Source organism: Furipterus horrens, unplaced genomic scaffold, assembly GCF_987537825.1.
Source record: "Furipterus horrens unplaced genomic scaffold, mFurHor1.1.pri manual_scaffold_10, whole genome shotgun sequence".
Classification (NCBI taxonomy): Eukaryota; Metazoa; Chordata; class Mammalia; order Chiroptera; family Furipteridae; genus Furipterus; species Furipterus horrens.
The window spans coordinates 55,794,787-55,816,268 of record NW_028327180.1 but is presented as its reverse complement, the minus strand read 5'-3'; the positions used below and the strand labels follow the sequence as shown (position 1 = coordinate 55,816,268).

General features: G+C 50.0%; 2 protein-coding genes and 1 pseudogene across 2 annotated transcripts; all 3 read right to left on the bottom strand.

Moving 5' to 3' along the window:
- Nucleotides 1–5,831: 5,831 nt before the first annotated feature.
- Nucleotides 5,832–6,846, bottom strand: LOC150000287 (four and a half LIM domains protein 1 pseudogene; annotated as a pseudogene).
- Nucleotides 6,847–9,586: 2,740 nt separating this feature from the next.
- On the bottom strand, nt 9,587–13,934 carry CD320 (CD320 molecule). The gene is made up of 5 exons (XM_090290311.1): nt 13,712–13,934; nt 10,893–11,006; nt 10,392–10,610; nt 9,943–10,095; nt 9,587–9,816 (listed from the first exon to the last, which is right to left on the bottom strand). The coding sequence occupies exons 1-5, from the start codon at nt 13,830–13,832 to the stop codon at nt 9,701–9,703; spliced, it is 723 nt and encodes a 240-aa protein (XP_090146437.1). The 5' UTR covers nt 13,833–13,934; the 3' UTR covers nt 9,587–9,700.
- Nucleotides 13,935–17,480: 3,546 nt separating this feature from the next.
- On the bottom strand, nt 17,481–21,423 carry NDUFA7 (NADH:ubiquinone oxidoreductase subunit A7). The gene is made up of 4 exons (XM_090290309.1): nt 21,329–21,423; nt 20,908–20,957; nt 18,624–18,773; nt 17,481–17,697 (listed from the first exon to the last, which is right to left on the bottom strand). The coding sequence occupies exons 1-4, from the start codon at nt 21,377–21,379 to the stop codon at nt 17,607–17,609; spliced, it is 342 nt and encodes a 113-aa protein (XP_090146435.1). The 5' UTR covers nt 21,380–21,423; the 3' UTR covers nt 17,481–17,606.
- Nucleotides 21,424–21,482: the final 59 nt, after the last annotated feature.

The following is a 21,482-nucleotide window of genomic DNA, read 5'->3' as shown; positions in this document are numbered from 1 at the left end:
TGATTATAATGTGTCTTGGTGTGGTTCTCCCTGGGTCCAGTTGTTTTGGAACTCTCTGTGCTTCCTGAACCTGTAAGTCTATTTCCTTCCCCAAGTTTGGGAAGTTCTGCTTCGTTATTTTTTCACATAATTTTTCAATTTCTAGTTCTTCCTCTTCACCTGGCAACCCTATGATTCGGATGTTGGCCCACTTATAGCTGTCTCATAGGTTTTTGAGCCTCTCTCATTTTCCTCACTTCTTGTTTCCTCTTTCTGCACTGGTTGACTGTTTGTTCCTTCCCTATGTTCCAATTTGTTGATTTGATCCCTGGTTTTCTTACCCTCACCCCTAGTTTCGTATGTGTTTTCATTCATTTCAGCAGGGCTAGCCTTCATTTCTTCCCCGTCTTGTTTAAGATCTGCTGTTAGGTCTGTAAGCATTTTTATAACCAAAGCTCTGAACCATGCCTCAGAAAGATTTCCTATCTGCTGCTTCGTTAAATTAGATATTTGCTCTCTGTTCAGCTGTGTGACTGGGATCTCTATCATGACAGTTTTGTGTTTACCTTTGCTTCCTGGGTGAGGCTGTCACACCTGCAGGGGGCGGAGCCCCGTGCACTCATCACTATTGGGTGACCCTTCTCACCATGCTGTGGCGTTTTCTGTGGGGATGGATTCCTGCTGTTCACTCTCCACTGAGAGACTGGGAGCCTCCTCCTCTATCCCCACCCCTTCTGGGCCTCACAGTCCAAGGCAATGGGGGTCTGCCTTCCCCAGCATTGGAAACGCAAGCTGATGGGTCTGGTCTGCAGCCAGGGGTGCTCCTCAGGCGCTTCTCGCCTCCCCTTAAACACAGGTGTCTGTGCTTACTGCTGTTCTGCCGCCGTTGCTGCTGCTGCTGCAGACAGCACAGCTTGACCTCTCCTCCCCGGCTTCACCCTTCCTACCTGTCCGGATGAGCACCATGTCTTTATAACTTCATACGTTGGACTTCCACTTATTTTTCTGGAACTTCTGGTTATTTCTGGCTTTGCAGTAATTGTATTCCTTCTTAGTTGTGGAGGGAGACAGAGCATGTCACAGTCTAGGCCTCCATCTTGGCCAGAAGTCTCCTGTGTGTGTTTGCCTCTGTGTCTTGGGAGTGGAGCCTTAGGGATTCATCAGTATAGGGCGACCTGTTTCACCACATTGTGGCACTGTATGTTGGGGAGGGGTCTGGGAAGAAACAAATGCGCTTGCCCAGCACTCACCCCTTTTCCAGGCACTTCTCCCACTTCTGTATGAGACTGGTGCCTCTCTAGCTGTTGCCCTGGTTGTCGTTCCCAGAGTGAATGGGTCTGCGGACGTTCTAGGACCGTGGGGGCCCTTTAAACAAGCGGACTCTACTGAGAGACCACCCCAACCCCCACTGGTTTGCACAGTCAGAAGCAATGAGGCTTGATTTTCCCCAGTGCTGGGACTGTGAGCTGCATAGTCTGGTGAGGAGCCGGGAACGCTCCTCAGGTGTCCCTCCTGACTTTTTTAAAACATGTAACTGTGCTTTCTGCTGGCCTGCCGCTGCTGCTGCTGCTGCTGCTGCTGCCACCACCACATCGTGTCCTCTCTGCTCTGGCTCTGCCCCTCCTACCTGTCTGGATGAGTATTTCTTCTTTATATCTTTGTTTCTTGGACTTCCATGCAGTTTGATTTTCTGGAACTTCTGGTTGTTTCTAGTTTTGAGGTAGTTGTATTCCTTCTTAGTTGTGGATGGAGACACAGCATGTCTGTCTATGACTCCATTTTGGCCAGAAGTCCCATATGGCTTGGGATTGAATCTTTATGGGAGCTTTATTCAGATGATTGGCGATTTGAGAAGACAGTGGGTTTGTACCCTAATGGACTGTCATAAATTCCAGTATAAATGGCCCTTTTTATGAGGAGAAGAAAAGTGTAGGTAAGGGGTTTGGAACTCAGGGAAAAGGTTAATGGGATAATTGGATGAAAGCTGCAGGAGTCCTTCACCTGTGTCCTGGGCTGCAGTCACCCTGGACTAAAATGGCTCAGATGCCATCTTGATTGTTTGCAGTCCTCCCGAGGCACAAAGGTGGAACTGCTTATGGTTTCTTGGAATCCAGGTGGTCATACCTCCAGTTCCTGAAACAATAGCTTTTTACATACATTGATTACTAACTTATTAGCTGGTACCTGAAACTAAAAATTTCCAGCATTTGAGTCCTCCATCATGTTCAAGATGAATAGATAACAAAAACATTGTTGAGTAAAAACATTTTCATGAGATGAAGGACTTAACAATCAAGTTGTATCAGCATCTCCAGTAGCAGATAATTCCCATCTTATTCAGGTTGACACTGTGAGAAACACTCACAATAAAAACACCGGGACACAGGACTTGAGCAGTAACTGAGGCAGTTGTTTATTCACAGATCTGCAGCTGTGGGTGCAGCTAAAAGCCAAATCGAAGGTGCGTGCTGACAAAACAAAGCAGGCTGCTTTTATCCTAACTCGAGTAAACCCCCCTTTCCCTCTCCCCTTCCTTCTCCTTCTCCATTTTTCCATGCTGGATATTCCGGAGTTACAATTTAACATAATTAGCTAAATTAACTGAGGGTGATAATTAACTCTGGGTGATCTGGTTATAGGTCTGTCTCCAGCTCTTCAAAATTTCCCTATCTTGTTTGCTGGGCTATGCAGCTACATTTTCCCATTTCCCGGTGTTTGGTGATGACTATCTCCCCCACTTTGATCTCAGATATCCTTTGTCCTCAGAAGAATTTATGGCGAGCTGCGGAATGCCCCCTTCCTGACTTGTAAGTGTGCTAATACTGTTAACTCTGGCTCAGAGACCCTCTCATTACATTTGTCCTTTGCTGCTAATTATTTTCTACTGGTTTGAAAGTCACCAGTTTCTCTGTCCCTTACAACACCAAGAATAGAAAAAAAGGAAACAAGAGGGGGAGAACACCCAACTTCTTCAAAGAGATTAGTATATTACCTACAAATCAAGACCAAACAGGGCTACAACATGGATGAACCTGGAAAGAAGCCAGATACACAAGGCCACACAGCACAGGACTCTATTTATAGGAAATGTCCGGAAGAGGCAAATCCACAGGCAGGAAGCAGAGGAAGGGTTACCAGGAGGGGAGGAAGTAGAGGAGGCCAATAACCAGAACAATGCTTAATGAGTCCAGGGGTTTTCTTTAGGGGTGAGGAAGTGTTTTGGAATGAGAGGGTGGGACGATTGCCCAGCACTGTGAATGTACTAAATGGCACCGAACTGTTTACTTTCAAATGGTTCATTTCGTTATGTAAATTTCAGCTCAATAAAAACAAAATCTGTTAATGAGCATGGAGCTAGATAGGAAAAGTCAGGCTGATTTGCAAAAATGTCCATAGAAGCAAAAGTTCTAAAAAAAATGCTGCTACCCAAATCTTGCAGCATAGGGCATTCCATCACGACCAAGTATGACTTGGCCAGAAAAGCACAGATGGATGAACCTCAGAAAATCAGGGCTATTTACATCTGTGTGCTGATGGGCTTGCTCCTGACACAGGCACTTGTTTGCCATAATACTTAATACGTGTTTTACACTAGGGGTCCCCAGCCCCCTGGGCCACAGACCGGTACTGGTCCTGTTAGGAACCAGGCAAAACAACAGGAGGTGAGCAGCAGATGAGGGGAGCAAAGCCAGCGAAGCTTCCCTAATATTACGGCCTGAGCTCTGACTCTTGTCCCCTCCCCCATCCCCATCTCCAGTGTGTGAAAAAATTGTCTTCCTCTCACAAGCCCCCAACTGGAGACCTGGCCTGCAACCCTGGCATGTGTCCTGACCAGGAATCAAACCAGTCAGGGCACAAGAAATATATTTTGAAGAAATAGACAATCTTTCATAACTCAAAGAACTGAATAAAAGTAGAAATTTCTGACTGTGGCCAAGTCAGTAGGAGAAAGTATTAGAAAGTCCTTTAAAAAAAAGATTTTATCTACTTTCAGAGAGAGGGGAAGGAGGGAGGAGAGGGAGAGAAACATCAATGTGTGAGAGACACATCAATCAGTTGCATCCCTCATGCCCCCAACTGGGGACCTGTCTGACCACCCAGGCATGTGCCCTCAGGAGTTACCTTTCGGTTTGCAGGCCAGAGCTCAATCCACTGAGCCAGTACAGAAAGTCCCTTTTTTCCAAGTACTTTTAAATTTCAATTGCTGCTCTATTTCTATAAGGACACACTAAAACGCTAGATGATACTAGCTAATGACAAAATGTAGAAATGAGGCATCAGCTTCTCTAACCATGGCCAGGAGACTGCTAATATGTATTGTCAACACATGTTCACTTTTGGGAGTCTCATTCTACCCACATAAGTAACAAAGTGGCTAGAATACAGTAAGTAGATCCTGCCTCCCAGGTAAGCACTCCACGGATATCTGCCTCTGAGGGTGCTGACCTCCCCACTCTCCCTGGTGCAGCTAAGCTCTTGAGGACCAGTCCTAGTAATTGCCAAGAGAAGGGGTGCCGACAGGGCACTTAAACATAGGGACAAAGAGCAGGCAACTACAGTGTTATAAGGGAGTCAGCTAGCCACATCCGTGTCAGTGACAGTCCCGGCGTCTGCTCAGCTACCCCTCCAGAGGTTTATGGTTACTTCTCTGGGATGATTTCAGAACTGGAGGAACATAGTGAGGGAGCTAAAATATTTCTATGCAAGTCTCCACCCATAAATTATATTGCTATTCATTGAAACAAAATATTATGGATTAAAAAAAAGAAAACAACGCCTGGGTGAGTTTTGTTAAGCGTCCCAAAGTACTCACAGTGATGATGCTCATCTGAAACACTCGTTCTTTCAGATCTGCTGGCACTTTCCAAGTCACCTGCATGTTCTGTGCTTGAAAGGAGGAAGGTTCAGAAAACACGACACACAGGGAGCTCAAATGTTAGTGTGGGAAAAGGTCAGTTTAGAATCACAGCTAAGTTCAAATGTTCATTTTCTAGAAATATATTAGTCAATCAAAAGCACAAAAGAACAGGAGAGGTTTGATGAGGGAAGTTAGGCCATGCATTTTGATACGTTCTCCTTCTGCCCACAGTACAGGGTTAGCAGCAGGTAGGCGCAGCTGCTGCAACTCTGTGTTGTGTGATGACCATGGGGCCCAGCTCAGTCACAAAGGACACCTCAGTGGAAGCTTTATCTCTTAGGCTTCTTGCTTACATCACTAAGTAGCTCTCAACAAATGGCTAGCACTTTCCTGTTCTATGGTAAACATGGAGAAGAGTCTATCAAAATGTTCATTTTTTAACTGTAGCCATTGCAAAATTAACTTTGCTGCGGAGTTGCTTATGGCTAAATCTTAGTATGATCACTGTGTGCCCTTATTTGAGTAATACTGTAAAATGGGAGAAAAGACAGAAGGCCCTGGCCAGATAGCTGAATTGGTTAGAGTATCATCCTGATATGCTGAGGTTGGGGGTTCAACCCCTAGACAGAGTACGTACAAGAGGCAACTGATCGATGTTTCTCTCTCACATTAATGTTTTTCTCTCTCTCCTTCTCTTCTGTGCTCTCTAAAATCAATAAAGAGCCCTGGCTGGTGTGGCTCAATGGATTGAGTGCTGGCCTGTGAACCCAAATGTCACTGGTTCAACTCCCCATCAAAGCACATGCCTGGGTTGCAGGCCAGGTTGTGTGAGAGGCAACCAATCGATGTTTTTCTCACACAGTGATGTTTCTCTCCTTCTCTTTCTCCCTCCCTTCCCCTCTCTAAAAATAAATAAATAAATAAATAAATAAAATCTTTAAAATCAATAAACACATCCTTGGGTGAGGATCAAAAAAAGAAGGAAGAACGCTGAAGAGGTGAAAGGCCACTCTTTCCCTATGGATGGTGCAGGGAAGAGGGTGAGGACAAAGAACAAGACTCAATTCTATTTTACAGGACAGGAGCCCTGTCACTTTACAGTTTTCTGGAACAGTCAGGGCAATAGACCTGCGCCTGATGAAAGACAAAGGGCTTGCTGGCCAGATGCACAGAGCGTGTTTTGCAATGGAGCAGTAGTCATGCCAGGATTGTCCTTCATGGGCCACCACACTGGAGCCTTCCCAACCAGTGATGGGGTTCTTGCACCCAGCACACTGCTTGGCCACAAAGTCTTGTAGCCATCCACACAGTAACATTGGTCCTCCGCAGCAGTGACACCTGCCCAGCTGGCTCCTCAGAGCAGGTAACACATGCAAAGCACTCAGCACGCCAGGGCTGATCCTAGTACATGATTCTTCCAGACATGATAGCCTTGTTGCATTTCACACAATGCTTGGCAAATCTGGCCTCATGGCAAGTCACACAGACGGAAGAAGCTTCCAGTCTGGGTGACTTGCAGGTGAAGGGGTCTTTGTGCCAGACGGTCCCCTTGTACTACACATCTGATCTCCTGCCACAATGGGCTTGAAGTAGCCCTTGCAATTGGGCGAGTCCTCCCACATGGTGCATTTGTTGCACAGGATCTTGTACTTGTACACAAAGGTCTCGCTGGGTGAAGGCTGCAGGCACTGGGCACAGCGGAAGCAGGTGTTGTGCCAGTAGCAGTTCCCATAGCATACCTTCCTGGAGTCCGCACCACTGGGCTTGCGGCATCCACACAGGTGTAGGCACAGAACTTGTCAAAGCACTTGAGGCAGCAGTGGTGGCCATACTTCTCCATGTACCTCTTCCCCTGCAGGGTGTCCCTGCCATGATGGCAATCAAACTTCTCAGCCATGGTGCCCGTCTTGTACTTGGAGGGACCACACACTTGATGTGTGGACAGATGTGTGGACAATGGGATGTGTTGGCAAGGGCTGGATATAATTGTCAGCAATTTCTGTGTGCTGCCTGGGGACACTGGCAGCACGGGTGTTCAGGCGGCTGTGCTGCCTACGCCAAGATTGACGCATGGTGGCGGCAGCGCAGCAGTGGTGGGGCGGTGGTGGTGGCAGACTACCCAACCCAAGAAATTTATTTTTCAATATTAATTTATTTATTTTTAGAGAGAGGTGAAGGGACAGAGAAAGAGAGGGAGAGAAACAGACATGAGCGAGAAACATCGATCAGTTGCCTCTGGCACACCACGAGCTGGGGACCTGGCCCACAACCCAGGTGTTATCACCAGTGTTTTGAACTCTGTGTCTGTTAGGTTGGCTATCTCCTCCTCACTTAGTTCTCCCTCTGGAACTTTGATGTGCTCCCTCCTTTGGACCACACTTCTCTGTCTCCTCAGCTTGACAGGCTCCTGTGTTTGTTTGCCTCTGTGTATTAGGTAGCGCTGTCACACCTGTTACATTGTAAGCAGCGGACCCTTCACTATTAGTCAGTTCAGGGTGACTGGTTTCACTGCTTTGTGGTGCTGTATGTGGGGGAGGGGTCAAAGAGGGAACAATGCCACTTGCTCGGCACTCACCTCTTTTCCAGTCACTTCACCTGCTTCCTGTATGCAACTGGCACACCTCTAGCTGTTGCCCTGTTGATGGTTCCCAGAGTGGGTTGGTTTGCATGTGTTCTAGGACCGTGTGGCCCTCTAAAGAGGCTCTCTTGAGAGACAGGCAGTTTCTCCCACTGTCCCAACTCCCACTGGTTTTCACAGACACAAGCTATGAGGCTTTATTTTCCCAGTGCTAAAACCCTGGGCTGTGAGGCTGGGATCATTCCCCAGGTGTCCCTCCCAGCTTTTACAATGTGTGACCATTCATTTCATTGGCTGGCCACAGCTGCTGCCTTGCCTCCACCAAACCACATCCTCTCTGCCCCAGCTCCCCAGCTCCACCCCTCCTACCGATCTGGATGAGTATTTCTTCTTTAAATCTTTGGTTGTCAAACTTCCATACAGTCGATTTTCTGGCTGTTCTGATTGTTGTTTTGTTTTGTTTTATTTTGAGGTAGTTGTAATCCTCATGGTTGTGTGAGGAGGCAAAGCACATCTACCTATGCCTTCATTTTGGCCGGAAGCTATGAATGTGTCTTCTTTAAATCCTTGGTTGTTGGACTTCCTTACAGCTCAATTTTCTGATGGTTTTGAGTGTTGTTTTGAGATCTAGTTGTAATTCTTTCTGTGGTTGAGCGAGGAGGCGAAGCGTGTTTACCTACACTTCTACCTTGACCAGAAATTCCTCTATTTTCTGTATTCTTGATGCTCTGGCAACTGATGTCTCCCTAACTAGGGAGGGACTGTCCATAGGGGTTAGCTAGTTCCAACAGAAAGCAAACAACCCACCTTTCATGTGCAAACCAACCAAACCAGAGCCACTATCCTCCTGCCCTGATCATCTGGGGCCAGGTGCCAATTAGGGACAGTTAGTGTAAGTGCCTGACTATAATCTTTTTGATTACGGAGTCATCCATTTCAAAAGACATCCCTCTTGAATAAACACAATGACAATCTGATGACATAGCTACTAGCAAGACAACCAGATTAGGAATCAGGCTGCTCCCACACATAAAAGGCCCTCTTTCTGAAAGCGCTGGGTAACTAGATAACCAACCACTTGAATGACCTCACTTCTCCCTTCCCACACCCTAATTCCCACTTTTATGCTTAAAGTTCACCAACAGAAAACCCAAGCAACCCTAAATGACTCACCCTCAGTCCCTAATAGAGAGAGCCCTAGGTCCATGCGCCCCACCAAAAGTCTAACCACGTCATGTGGCCCAGAGCCTGCCATGGTAGCTCCAGGGTCCATGAGTAATAAGTCTTGTTCCTCGAAGTTCCCAAACAGTTGCTGCTGAGTTGCAACCTGGGATCATACTAAGAACCACCAGGGCTGGTGCAGCTCTAATACTGGCTCCTGTCAGAGAATGTCTGCGGGGCAGCAGGAGTAATAAGGACCCAGGTGAGTGTCTTCAGCCTTCCTAGCTGAGGGCACCCCTGTCAACAGGCTGATGCTTACACAACAGACAGTGCCCACACCAAGCCCACTGAAACAATTCGCACAAGCCATGCCCGCTTACCCTGCTTGTCCACTCCTTCTGGTGGCAACTGCAGTCGATGGTCTGGCCCATGTTCCTTCCCGGCCTTCTGCCTCTTGACTGCCCACCTGCTTCCTCATGTGGATTGCCTGCCATGGCAGGCCCCTGCTCTTAGTGGGCTTCCATGTGCCTTTTCAATGGCAGTCCTTTCCTGATCTGTTGGCCTTGTCATACCTCATGGCCATGATGGACAGGAGCCCCCCAGACTCCAGGAGGCAATGCCCAAGCTCTCTTCTTGCAAAAGCCTGTAGGTAATGCAGACTTCCCTGCCACCCCTGCTCTGGGCCCCAGGAAGCCAGAAGCAGGATGGCCAAGGGCACCCTTGGCTGGGTGCTGCACCACAGAGGAGGGCTGCAGCCCAAAGCCCAGGCTGCCCCGGCAGAGAGAGACAGGACCAGAGGTAGGCAATTATGTGAAATAACTTTAATCACCACCCTCAGACAGGGTAGGACAGCAGCAGTCTCCAAGCACAGGCTACCACCTTCCTGGAACTGCCTGGGGCCAACCCCTCGGTTCCAGCTGGGGCATGTTCTCTATCCAGGCTCCCCACATTCAGGGGAAGGGTCGGGTACCTCCAATCTCCAGGGTCATGTCTGTAGTAGCTCTGGTCTATAGTGCTGTGTGACCAGAAGAACGCATGTCTGAGGGCTGGTGTGCCAGCAGCCAAATGCGTGTCCCCACAGCTGCCACTCAGGGCCCCGGTGACATGATGGCAAGAGTGCATCCTCAGAGCAGTGAGGTCTTCCTCTCTGACAGCTGTTTCAGTGGGTATGGGAGCCCCTCAGCACAGAGCTGGGACAGCACAAGCAGCACGGCAGCAAGCAGACCTGCACTGAGCACCACTGTGGGGAAGGGACAGATAGGAGTGGGTGAGGGAGTGGAAGAGGCCCCACACCCACCAAGCCCCATTCCTAGGAGCAGCTACCCCAGGCCCAGGGAGTGGGAGTTGGGGGGCCTGTTCACCATACCAGCAGTTGCAATAACCCCGTAGGCACTTCGACTTCTAGATTGGACTGAGTCCTGGTCCCTGGCAAAGGTCCCTGTGGTATTCCTGAGATAGGTGACACTCTGTAGCGTCACAGGGGTCCCCACAGACATGCCTTCCTGGAAAGTCTCAGTTCCTGCAATAAGTTCAGGCATTCATTAGCTGTGGAGGGGCACCCAGGGCATGGGGGGATGAACAGGGGTTCCAGGTGCCTGAGGGGAACCTTGAGCTCATTTTCCATCCCAGACTGAGTGAAGCTGGTGAGCGCTGATACCGGAAGTGACCTCTCACTGCCCCCAAGGGGATGCAGACAAGAGCAGATGCACATGTCCACGTTCCCAGCCTGTCACACACCAGAAGGTGTCAGACATTCCTATCTAATGACCAGCCCTCCCCACCACTACTGCCATGATGAGGTCGAATGGCATGTACCACAGCCAAGCTCATCACTGGAGTCAGGACAGTCTGGGTGGCCATCACAGAACCACGTGTGTGGGATGCAGGTGCTGCCCAGTGGGCAGCGGAGCTCCTCTGCCTGGCAGGGCTGGCTGCTGCAGTTGGGAAGGTTCTTGCAGTCATCGATGCTGTCACAAGAGCAGGGGCTGCTCGTGGGTGGTGGGCACTGCCCGTCCTGGGTGCATGGCTCCCTATCTGGAGTACAGGGTCAGTCAGGTCCCAAGCGTCCTCACCACAGGCCCCAGGTACACCCCACATCCCACTCCCTTGCAAGCCTCACTTTCCTGGGCCACACTAACTCCACCTCCAAGTAAACTGACCTCTTCTGATGCCTAAGAACCAGACTTACCTCCTTATAAGCCCCACCTACCCTCAGGCCCCGCCCCATGGTACTCTCTGAAAGCCACACCCCTTTCACAAGCACCGCCTCCCACAGTCCTACCCTTGCAAGCCCCGCTCCAGGGAGTGTCTACTCACTGCAATCCTCCTCATCGCTGCCATCGGGGCAGTCCTGGTCACCATCGCAATGCCAGATGAGGGGCACGCAGTAGCCTGTGATGTGGCACTGGAAGTGGGTGGGTGAGCATGAGCCTGTGTGAGACGTACACCTGTGAGGCCTGGGAGGCCTGAGTCTGGACCCTCTCCATAAGTCCAGTGGTCACAGGCTGCAACCACCAGGACACAGGCCAGGTCCCAGAGCACTGTAACTACATTGCTGGCCACCCTTTTCTGGGGACCTACTAAGTGTGGGGCTTGGAGTCAGAGTTCACAGCCTCGCCAGCAGCCTATGGGGCAGGTTCTACTGCCATCCCCAGGCCACAGAAAACATTGTAGAGAAAAAAGGCCAGAGGCAGCAGAACTACTGGTAGAGTCAGGGTTTGAACCCACATCTCACTGATGCCAGAGTCATTACCAGGCTCCAAAGGGCCAGATAGTCTCCTCAGGAGTCTCTCCAAGCTTCATAGTTAAATAGACTTGGGGAGGGGCCTTCTCTGAACCTGCCCAGGATCAGGACCATGGTCAGCGTCAGCAGGACCTATTACATTCCACCTACTTAACAAAGGGGAAACTGAGGCCCTGGGTAAAGAACCTGCTTCATCACTAAATTTGGTCGACTGAGCTCCTAAATTCCTCCTAGTTCTGACCACTATTCCTGAATGTGCCACCTCTCCACCAGACCCCCATGCCCATCTCCATTTGGACACTGGGACCTCTCAAGTCACAGCATTTATCACCCACACTCACCTGTCCTCTGCTCAAAGCCATCCTCTGGTCCTCCAACCTTCCCACAACCAAATCCTACCTCCTCCATGTGACCCGAGAGGCCTAGCCCAGCCCTGAACCCTTCCCAGAACCTCATCTCCTCCCACATTCTCCACATTCTCCTCCTTGCCACACTTCCTCTGTTCCTTCGTCAGTGCTGTTCCCTGGCCTAGTACATTCTCCCCCCACCCCCCACTCTGTACCTGGTGATTTCCTCCCCAGCCTTCAGATCTCAATCTATTTCCTGGGAGGGGCCTCATGCCCTTCTCAAGAGACCCCTGAGGCTCTGCTATCCACTTATATATAACAATGGTCCTTAAACTGATATAGAATAGACTGGACATTCAGTGTGCCAGGACCATGACCTTGTGACTGAAAGCCCAGGGTGGTGCCTGACAATAAATGGACACAGGTCACACTCAGATGAGATCTGAGCCTTCCTGGAACCCTCACAGTGAGGCCAGGGTTATATGCTGATGGAGGGAGTTTGATTTTGAGGGACTGAGCAAGGGAATGACTTTTAGGCTTCCTCCTGGGTGCAGCGTGACAGGTGGCAAACACCTGGCTTGGCCCCAGCCTAGCCCCACTCCATTTGATGCTGTTCACTTGCCCCTTCCATCTTAACTCACAGGGGTCCAAGCCTCCAAACACCCCATTCTCCACAGCTGGCCCCTCTGCAGACCCCCAGGCCCAGTTGTAGCTGTAGGCCACACAGTCCCTGAGCTCAGTTGAGCCCAGAAAAGCTGTAGACAACCTGGAGCCAGCTTCCTTCCCTGCCGCCCATGGGGGACTAGCAGCCTTGAGGCTTGGCTTACTTCCCAGGCCTAGCCAATCTTGGCCTGGATGGCCAGCAACCTCTCTCCCTGGTCTGCTGGAGTGTGTGTCCCTATGTAAAGTGGGCAGCAGAGCAGAGTTGACCCTGCCTCGTAAGTCTGCGGGGCACCAGACAGTTGAAGCGACTAGTGACCTTCCCTCCTAGCCTGTTTTCTCACCTGTAAATGGGGCAGTTAGGAGTCCTTACCTATGTCCTGAGGAGACTGCTTTTGTATAAAGGGTTTGGTACTTGGTTAACACGAGGCCTGCCTTCCTTGAAGGAACATTTAATCTGAAAAAGGCAGGGACTGGCACACTCTCCGAAGCACGCCCACTCCTTTCCCCTCCACTCTGCTTCCCCACAGGCCCTTTATCTTCGCCTCTTTCTTCTAAGCTCCAAGGGCGCCTCTTGTGTTTCTGTAAGTTGTTTCCTGAACCTACCAGCCCAGCTGACTCCCTTCCACAAATTCTAACTTTCTAAATAAACTTTCTCATAATTTGGAAAAAAATAAAGAATTAAGAAAGAAAAGAAAGGAGAAAAGACAGGGACTTTTGGGTGAAGTAGGGGACCAGGTAAGAGGAGAACCCACGGAGGAGCGGGTTAAGTGTGTGAACCTGAGCTCACAGCTGAAAGTCAGGGGCACCTGTGTACGCGGAGGGGAGGGGGACACTCTAACCCTCCCAGCTGCCTTTGAGAACCTCAGAGACAGCCTCCAACATCACATAGGCCAGGAGTCACAGGAAGGGAGACCTTTCTAAGGGCGGGGGAGTTAACTGCAGAGATTGGGAAGGCGGTAGGGGGATGGTCGCCCAGGAATTGGCCACATGACCTCAGCTCAGGCGCGAGGATTTGGAAGGCGCAGGTGCTTCGGGAGGTACCAGGTACCAAGTGACCGGCCCTGCAGTGTTAAGAGCCTGCAACGAGCCTTCCGGCCCATGCTGGGCTGAAGGGCGGCTTGGAGGTGACAATGGGTCACGACAAAGCAAAGCAGGTGCTGGGTCTCAGCAGGGCCAGAACAGGGTAGTTAAAAGCAGGCAGTGAATCCCTCCATTGGTGAAGGCTCCCACAGTCGCCCAGCTAAGGAGTCAACAGCCCCATGCGGGAGGAGAGTGTACGGGACAGGCTTGCGGCGCAGCTAATAGCTGGGGGCTGCCGGCACGTGGGGATGATGCCAGGTTCCCGGCAGGGCGGACGCGCAGGCTGCGTGGAGCTCACTCACCTAGGGTCTGGGCCGCGGACTGGATCGGGGCGGCCTCCAGGCCCAGGCCCAGCCCCAAGCCGAGTAGCAGCCACAGCACCAGATCGAGAACCGCGGTCTGTCGCGCTGCTCCCCTTGCCATCCAGCAGCTCAACGCGCCTCCCCGGGCAGCCGCTGATCAAGTGCAGTCCTGACCCGGCTGTTATCCCCAAGCGCAAGCTCTGAGGCCGGGCCGGTGGGCGGGGCCCAAACCCGGAGGGCCTGCGGGTAAGTCTACCGTAAATGTCCGAATACGTGGGGACCCACGATTTGGGGCTCTTTCGCACTTTTCCCAGTAACAAGGTATAGCGAAAGGTACAGGGGTGGAGGGATGGAAACGAACTTGTCGGCGTCTACTTACAACTTTTAACATTCTATGTGCTTCCTGCAGTCAGTGCACTGCCCAATTATTTAATGCGGCAGTCACACCCGTCAGGTACGCCCCGCCCCCCGCCTTCCCTCCCGCTGCTTCTTTCCTGCATCCTACACAATATATCTTTTATTTACTTGTTTTGGTTCAATGTCTGATCCCCCACTGGAATGATAGGCCCAGGGAGGCAGGAATGCTGGTTTTCTGTCCGCAGTGCCTAGGACAGTAGTAGACTCTTAAACATAAACGTCCAGTTCGTGGCTTCCATCCTCGGTCCTGTCCCTGACACCAGGATGCGCTCACCCAGGCTCGCTGAGTCCTAAGTACCCCTCAACAGGGAACTGTTAGTCTTCACCTTGGAAATCGGATATGTGAAAACAACCCTTGAGTTTTCACTTTTCGCCCTCACCCAGAAGGCACACGAAATAACAAACCTGCAGGCTTTCTAGCCAATGTGGCTGCTTTTTTTTATTTTTATTTTTATTGTTTTTCTATTACAGTTGTCTCACTTTTTCCACCATTGCTGCTCCCCCACCCAGCCCACCCCTTCTCCCACAGTCAATCCCCACCCCGTTGTCCATGTCTATGGGATATTTATACTAGTTCCTTTACTAAACCTTTCCCCTACTTACCCCCCTTCTCTACTTCCCCTGCATTTTTGTCTTGAAAATATTTTTATCTACAGCTCTGCCTTCAGAAGCAGCACGTGCACCTGCCAGCAAGACCCCACCGAAACACCACCCCACAAGTTTCCTGTAAAGCTGTAAAGAACAAAGAAACTGGTGACTCTCAAACCAGTAGAAAATAATTAGCAGCAAAGAACAAATGTAATCTTGAATTAGGGGGTCTCCAAGCCAGAGTTAACGGTATCAGCACACTTACAAGTCAGGAAGGGACATTCCGCAGCTCAGCACAAATGCCTCTGAGATCAAAGGGGAAAGATATTCATCACCAAACACAGGACCCCTGGCTGGTTTGGCTCAGTGGATTGAGCGTCGGCCTGCGAGCTAAGTGTCGCTGGTTCGATCTTCCAGTCAGGGCACATCAGAGAAGGAAAACTCTGACTCCAAAAAACCTCCGCTGCCTTGCAGCATACCTCTTCAGGGGAAAGGCTAAGGGAGTAAACCCCAACAGAAAATCCGGAGCCGGAGTCCCTAAGGCGGTTTGATGTTGTAGTCAACACTGGCAACTCCTGCGGTGCACCTGAAGCCAAGCTGTATTGACTTCATCTTTCCCTTGGACCCTTCAGCTGCGAAGAGAGGGGGGGGGGGTCTGCTGCATGGGCAACAGCAGACCCTCCATATCACCCTGCCCAGGCTCTGTAGCTTCAGCTTCACTGGAGAGGACACTCCAGCGTCATCGCAAGATGTCGATTCAACACAGCAGGAGACAGATACCGTGTCACTCCCGAGTCGGACTGCACAGCCATTCTCAGCGGTGCAGATAGACTCTTAAGAAGCTACACCATCGTCTCTCGAGACGGACGGCTGCCGACCAAACACAGGGAAATGGGAAAATGTAGCTAGACAGCCTAGCAAACAAGTTAGGGAAATTTGAAAGGAGAGCTGGAGACAGACCTATAACCAGATCACCCTTAGTTAATTACCAACCTCAGTTAATTTAGCTAATCGCGTTAGATTGTAACCCCAGAGTATCCAGCATGGAAAAACGGAGGAGATGGGGGAGGACGGAAGGGGAGGTTTTACTCGTTAGGATAAAAACAGCCTGCTTCACTCCGAGTCCCCCGCTCCCGAGGCCGTCGTCAAAAAAACAAAAAACAAAAAACAAAAAAACAAAAAACAAAAAACAAAAAAACAGCCTGCTCCGTTTTGTCGGCGCACACCTTTGATTTGGCTGCGTCCTGACCTACAGACTCGTGAATGAACAATGCCTCATCTACTGCTTAAGTCCTGTGTCCAGTGTTTTTATTATGAGTGTTTCTTGCAAAGTGACACTGAAGCGTACATATTTTCACAGAAGGGGCTCTATTTGCAGGTCGATGGCACACTCCACTATCTGAAAATGTTGGAGGTTATAGCTGCTTTTGGAGTAGTTCTATTTTCTGAAAAATAATCTCCCAGATTCCTAGGGGAAATGGGTTAAGAAGAAAAGGTGCAGAGGCAGGTGGGAAGGGTGGCACATAGGACTGCGGGGTGGGGGTTGGGGAGACCCAGCCTTAGAGGCTCAGCGTCTTGGTAAGGGAGCCAGCTGAGGTCCAGCGAGAAAAGCTGAAGCCAATCTTGGACTCTCCATGCCTCAGTTCTTCGGTGGAGGTCTGACAACAGCAATGACCTCATAGGAGTGAAGGAGCTGAGATCACGGATAGGAAGCGTTCAGAACAGTACCTGGCACATGTAAGAGCTCAGGTGTCAAACCTCTTTCCTACTCTACTCCCTCACCAAATTGCAAGTCTGGGTCATAAAACAATTCTGAAACCTTCCACATCTTGCCTAGGGTCTTCTGGAGCACTCCACGGTTGCCCTCCTGGTGCCTTCTACACACCTGCTCTCCCTCCTGATCCTCCTGAATTTGATTCATCATTTGCCCCAATCAGAATCCCACCTCCTCCAGGAAGTTTTCGCAGGGGCTTGAGCCTATGGGGCTCTCCTTCTGATGAGCTTTGAGCTTTTAGTACGAGATGCCCACTCTGGCACATTTACACCTTCCTGGGGATGTGACCCTTTCCTGCCCTCTTCTTCCCTCTCCTGACAACTGATCTCAACCTACTAAAGGCTGAGGGGTTCTTCCATGGGGCTGTCACGACACTCCCCCACTGGAGGTCACTGTGTGGCTCCCCATCACTCCTGCAGCCAGACTGGGGCCACTTCTTCTTGGCTTTCACTCTCCTGCCCATTCCTCCGAAAGCACAGGCCCTTTCCTTTCCTGGGCTGACACTGCCTTACCACCCCTCTGCCCCACCCCAGGTCCCCCAGGCCCTGAACAGAAAGATTTCTGGCTCAGGTAGGCCTTTCCTCACCTGCCCTAGGTGAGCCTTACCTGTGAGCCACCTTGCTGTCCTCTGCCTCCCCTGCTGAGCTGCAGGGTGGTCAGTCAGGCAGGAGCCACAGTGGGAGGGAACTGGCCAATGTCCATGTGAGCAATGGCTGAGGAAACTCTTGAGAGGAAAGTGGGTAGTGTGTTTGGCCCTGCTGCCCTTCATAGGCAGTCTCCCACACCTCCAGGGGCCCTGGGATCCAGCCCATTACTCTCAGGCCCTTGGGCAAGGGACAGAGACATCTCTGGGCCCCCTGCACATCATTCATCTCTGTGACACGTCACCCAGGAACCCGAGAACCACCATCCCTCCCTGACCCTGGAGTGCTTTGGCACCAACTTCACCTCAAAATCCAAATAAACACAGTGTTGCTTGAAAAGCAAAAATGAAAGTGATACTGAAGAGCATATATATTTATCATAAGTTAGGTCACATTCTCCCGGTGGGGAAGGACAAGTTGAGAAAGCACTCAAGATGGTCCTGGGGGCACAGCCAGGTGGCCCAGAGCAGTGTCACAGGTAAGGCTGGTCTCGGGACAGCTCCCACCTCTGTATGGGAGGAGCTGGTGTCACTGCCTTCTTCTCAGTGGCCGCCACAGCTGAGCTGAAAGAGGAATCAAATCTTATCATTTGCAACAATACAAATGGACCTAGAGGGTATTATGCTCAGGGAAATAAATCAGACAGAGAAAGACAAGTATCATATGATCTCACCTATATGTGGAAACTAAAAACAACAACAAGTTCACAGATACAGAGAAGAGATTGGGGTTTGCCAGGGTTGGAGGGTGGTGGGTGGACAGAGAGGGTTAAAAGGTATAAACTTATATTTATAAAATTATTAAGTCCTAGCGATGTCATGTACAACATGGTGATTATAGTTAATAATACAGAATTTTATATTTGCAAGTTGCTAAGAGAGTAGATGTTAAAAGTTCTCATCACAAAAAATTATTTTAATTATGTGAAGTAATGAACATTAAGTAGATTTATTGTGGTGATCACTTTGCAATATATACAGATACCAAATCATTGTGTTGTACACCTGAAACTAATATGTTATATGTTAATTACACCTCAATTTTTTTTCTTTTTTAAGAGGGGAAGGGAGGAAGAAAGAGAAATATCAACATGTGAGAGAAACAATCTGTTGCCTCTCTCATGTGCCCTGCATGTGCCCTGACTGGGAATTGAAACACTGACCTTTTGGCTTGCAGACCAGCACTCAAGCCACTGAGTGTTACCAGCCAGGGCTATACCTCAATTTTTAAAAAAGTAATACAAAATTTCAAAACAACAATGCCTGGGATTCTCCCAGGGCCCTTCAAGTGACCTTGGAGCTCCAACTGATTTGCAAGAAATCCACCCCTGGCTGAGGCCCTATTTCCTACATTGAGCCAGGTGGGGACTAATGAGTTTGCAGATAAAAGAAAGCCCTCTGGCAGCACAGTTGTCAACACAGTTGATACTCAGTAAAAAGCAGAAGCAAGAGGAAGGGCTGGCTGCAGGAGGTATGTGTAGGGTCCTCACCTCTCTGCTGGCTTGCCTGACACCAGTGTCTTCTGTGAGGACATGATGATCAAGGGTGGCATGGCTTCCCGGCGGCCATCACGAGTGCAGTAGTAATTGTTGGAGAGCTTGTGGCTGGGGCCGACAGGGAGTTTGGGAGGTGGCTGAGTTCTGAGGAAAAAGGACATCAGCATTAAAGAAAAGCCATGTGTTCTCACTGCCTGGCTGAGCAGGCCAGTCACTTCAGTCACTGGGACAGGCTATAGGCCAGGAGTATCCATTGGTATACACTGTCATGGAGGGACATTTGTAGAGAGGGTCCAGAGCCTAGAAGCAGGTAGCAGCTCAGGTTTTGGATGTGAAGGTACTGAAATGTGATGTCTGGACCTGCCCCACTGCAGGTCCCCACCTGCCCCAAATGTGATGGGTATGCAAGAACCACCTTTTGTGAAACCCACATGAGTGGCAGGCCCAGATGGAACATCCCAGCATGACCCAGAGCTTGGCAGCTGGCCTCACATCCATCTGCAGATGCTCAGGAAATGAGGAAGCCAGGCTCTGCATACCACCTATCCAGTAGTTAGTAAACACTTGGGCAACAAGCTCCAAACATAGCTCATTCTGAGGGGGTTCCTCTCCAAAGGCCAGACTACATAACTCCTGGGAATGCTGCTCTCAGGAACTCTTCTGGAGAACCCTGCTGGGACCAAGGCTTTTTACTCAAAGAGCACCCTGTACCCCAGCCTCCCAAGCCTCTGTATTTCCAGCCAATCCATGGTGGCTGCAGCCAGAGAGGTGATTGAACAGAGCTCTTTCCTGGTTTGGACTAAACCCTGGGTGAATTTATGAAGACACTGGAAGCCTGCAAAGGAAGCCCTAACTTCAAAACAAGATGAACTTCCCTGGAAAGCAGAGCAGAGAGGGAAGCCTGAAAAAATAGAAAAAAATCTTTAAAAGATTGGGTTTTCATTCAACCATGTTTTTAAATAAACTTTTTGTCTAATAATAATTTTGCCAGGGTTTTTCTTAAAACAAGTGACAGTCATCATATAGTTTTAAAAAATAAATAAATAACAACTTTAAAAATTTAACATTCCAAGTAATATCCTGTGTGGAAGTTAAGAGTTTGCTTAACCCCAGGAGTGACCTCTGTAGGAATGGCCACAGCTTTCTGCAAGTAGCACAGAGAAGGTATAAAGAACCAGTGCTGAGCTTTGCACAGTCGGGGTATCTTAACCAGTGAGGTTTATCCCAAGTGCGACTGTTGCTCATTTGGAGGGGAAAAAAACCCAAAAACATCCCAGCGCCCAACAGAAGGGCCCAAATAATAACTAGGGGGCGCCATTATCCTACAGAAGCTGAAAATTTTACAAAACTTTCAACGGGCCTAAACCCTGGATGGAAAAGCAATTCAAAACTTTTGATATTATGAATTAGTCACACCATGTAGGCATTCACATAAATTTGGTTAATGCTATTTTTCCTTCTTTCTTGACAACGCTCCAACGCTGCCTGCCATTGACTTCATGTATACTGCTATTCCCTTTCCTCCATGTTTCAGCCACACTGGCCTTCTGGTTCTGCCTGGCCTCACACCTTTGTGCTTACTGGTCCTTCTGCCCAGAATGTTTTTTCAATAATTATCCTTTGGCTCCTTCCAATCACTCAGGTAAATCAAATGTCAATAACAACCCCTGACAAGACTTTTCCTGACCACAGGACTGAAGGTAGCCACCCTCCAGATTACTCTCATTCAGAAAGTCTTTAGCCTACTTTGTTTACTTCCCTACTATGTTCTCTCTCCCTAGGATATGAAGGAATGAGGACAAAAACTTTTGTTTGCACTGGTATCCCCAAGGCTGAGGACATGGCAAGGGCTTGTAAATATCAAGCATTTTGGAACATAAATGAGTTTGAAATCAAGGCTGAAATCAGTTCAACCCCAGCTGTCACTTCTAGCTTGAGTGGCTTTAAAGCAAATAATTTAGTCTCTCCACGCCTGAGATTTTTTTCATCCGTAGCTTGGGGATAGCACTAACTGGCAAGGCTGCACCAGGGACTGCATATCACAATGAGGATTCCCAAGCAAAATTCACACCCAGTCTGGCTGTTTCCGAGAACAGCGGTCTGCAACAAGAGTCCAGCAAGATTAAAGGCAAACCTGCCTTCGCAGCCTGCCAGGAAGCTGGAGTCAGGATTCTGGCCCAGTGTTTCAGGAGTCTAAAGGAACACGGGTTTTGTTTTTGGAGGAGGAAGGACAGACAGAACAGTTCGAGGGTTTCAGCAGCGAGCGGGGCCTGCTCACCGCTTGGCGATCTCCTGGTAACGCAGCTGCAGCTTCGCCTGCAAGTCTCGCTGTGGGAGGAGAGGAAGGAGGTCAGCCAGCCCCGAGCCCCAGGTGAGGACACAGGGACAGCCCAGGGATAGATAAATGAAGGGAAGGCGAGAGGGATATGGACCCCGTGAAGAGCAAAGTCGGGGGCCGGGGCCACCAAATCCAAGGTTGGGGAGATGCCAGGTCTGATGCCAGGTGTCCGGCAAAGGGCTAGGGGTGGATGTGGGTGTGAACCTGGCTGAAGAGGTGAGGAGATGGGGGTCCCGGGCTGAGCGAGAGGGATCTCGGTACTAAGGCCGTCAGACCCAGGGTGCAGGAGGGAGTGAAGGAGCGGGCCCCAGGCACACGGATCCCGAAGCGCCCCCAGCGCGGCCCTTCCCGCCCCGCGTACCCCAGAGGCCCAGTTCCGTAGCCTCTGGATGAACCGGGTAGCGGACGCCATCTTCCGTCTGCGCTGAAGGGCGCCACAGCGTCAGTAACGCAAGTGCTTGCTGGGAAATGCGTGCACGGTATCGCGAGAGCTGGGTGGGCGGGGCTAATAGTCA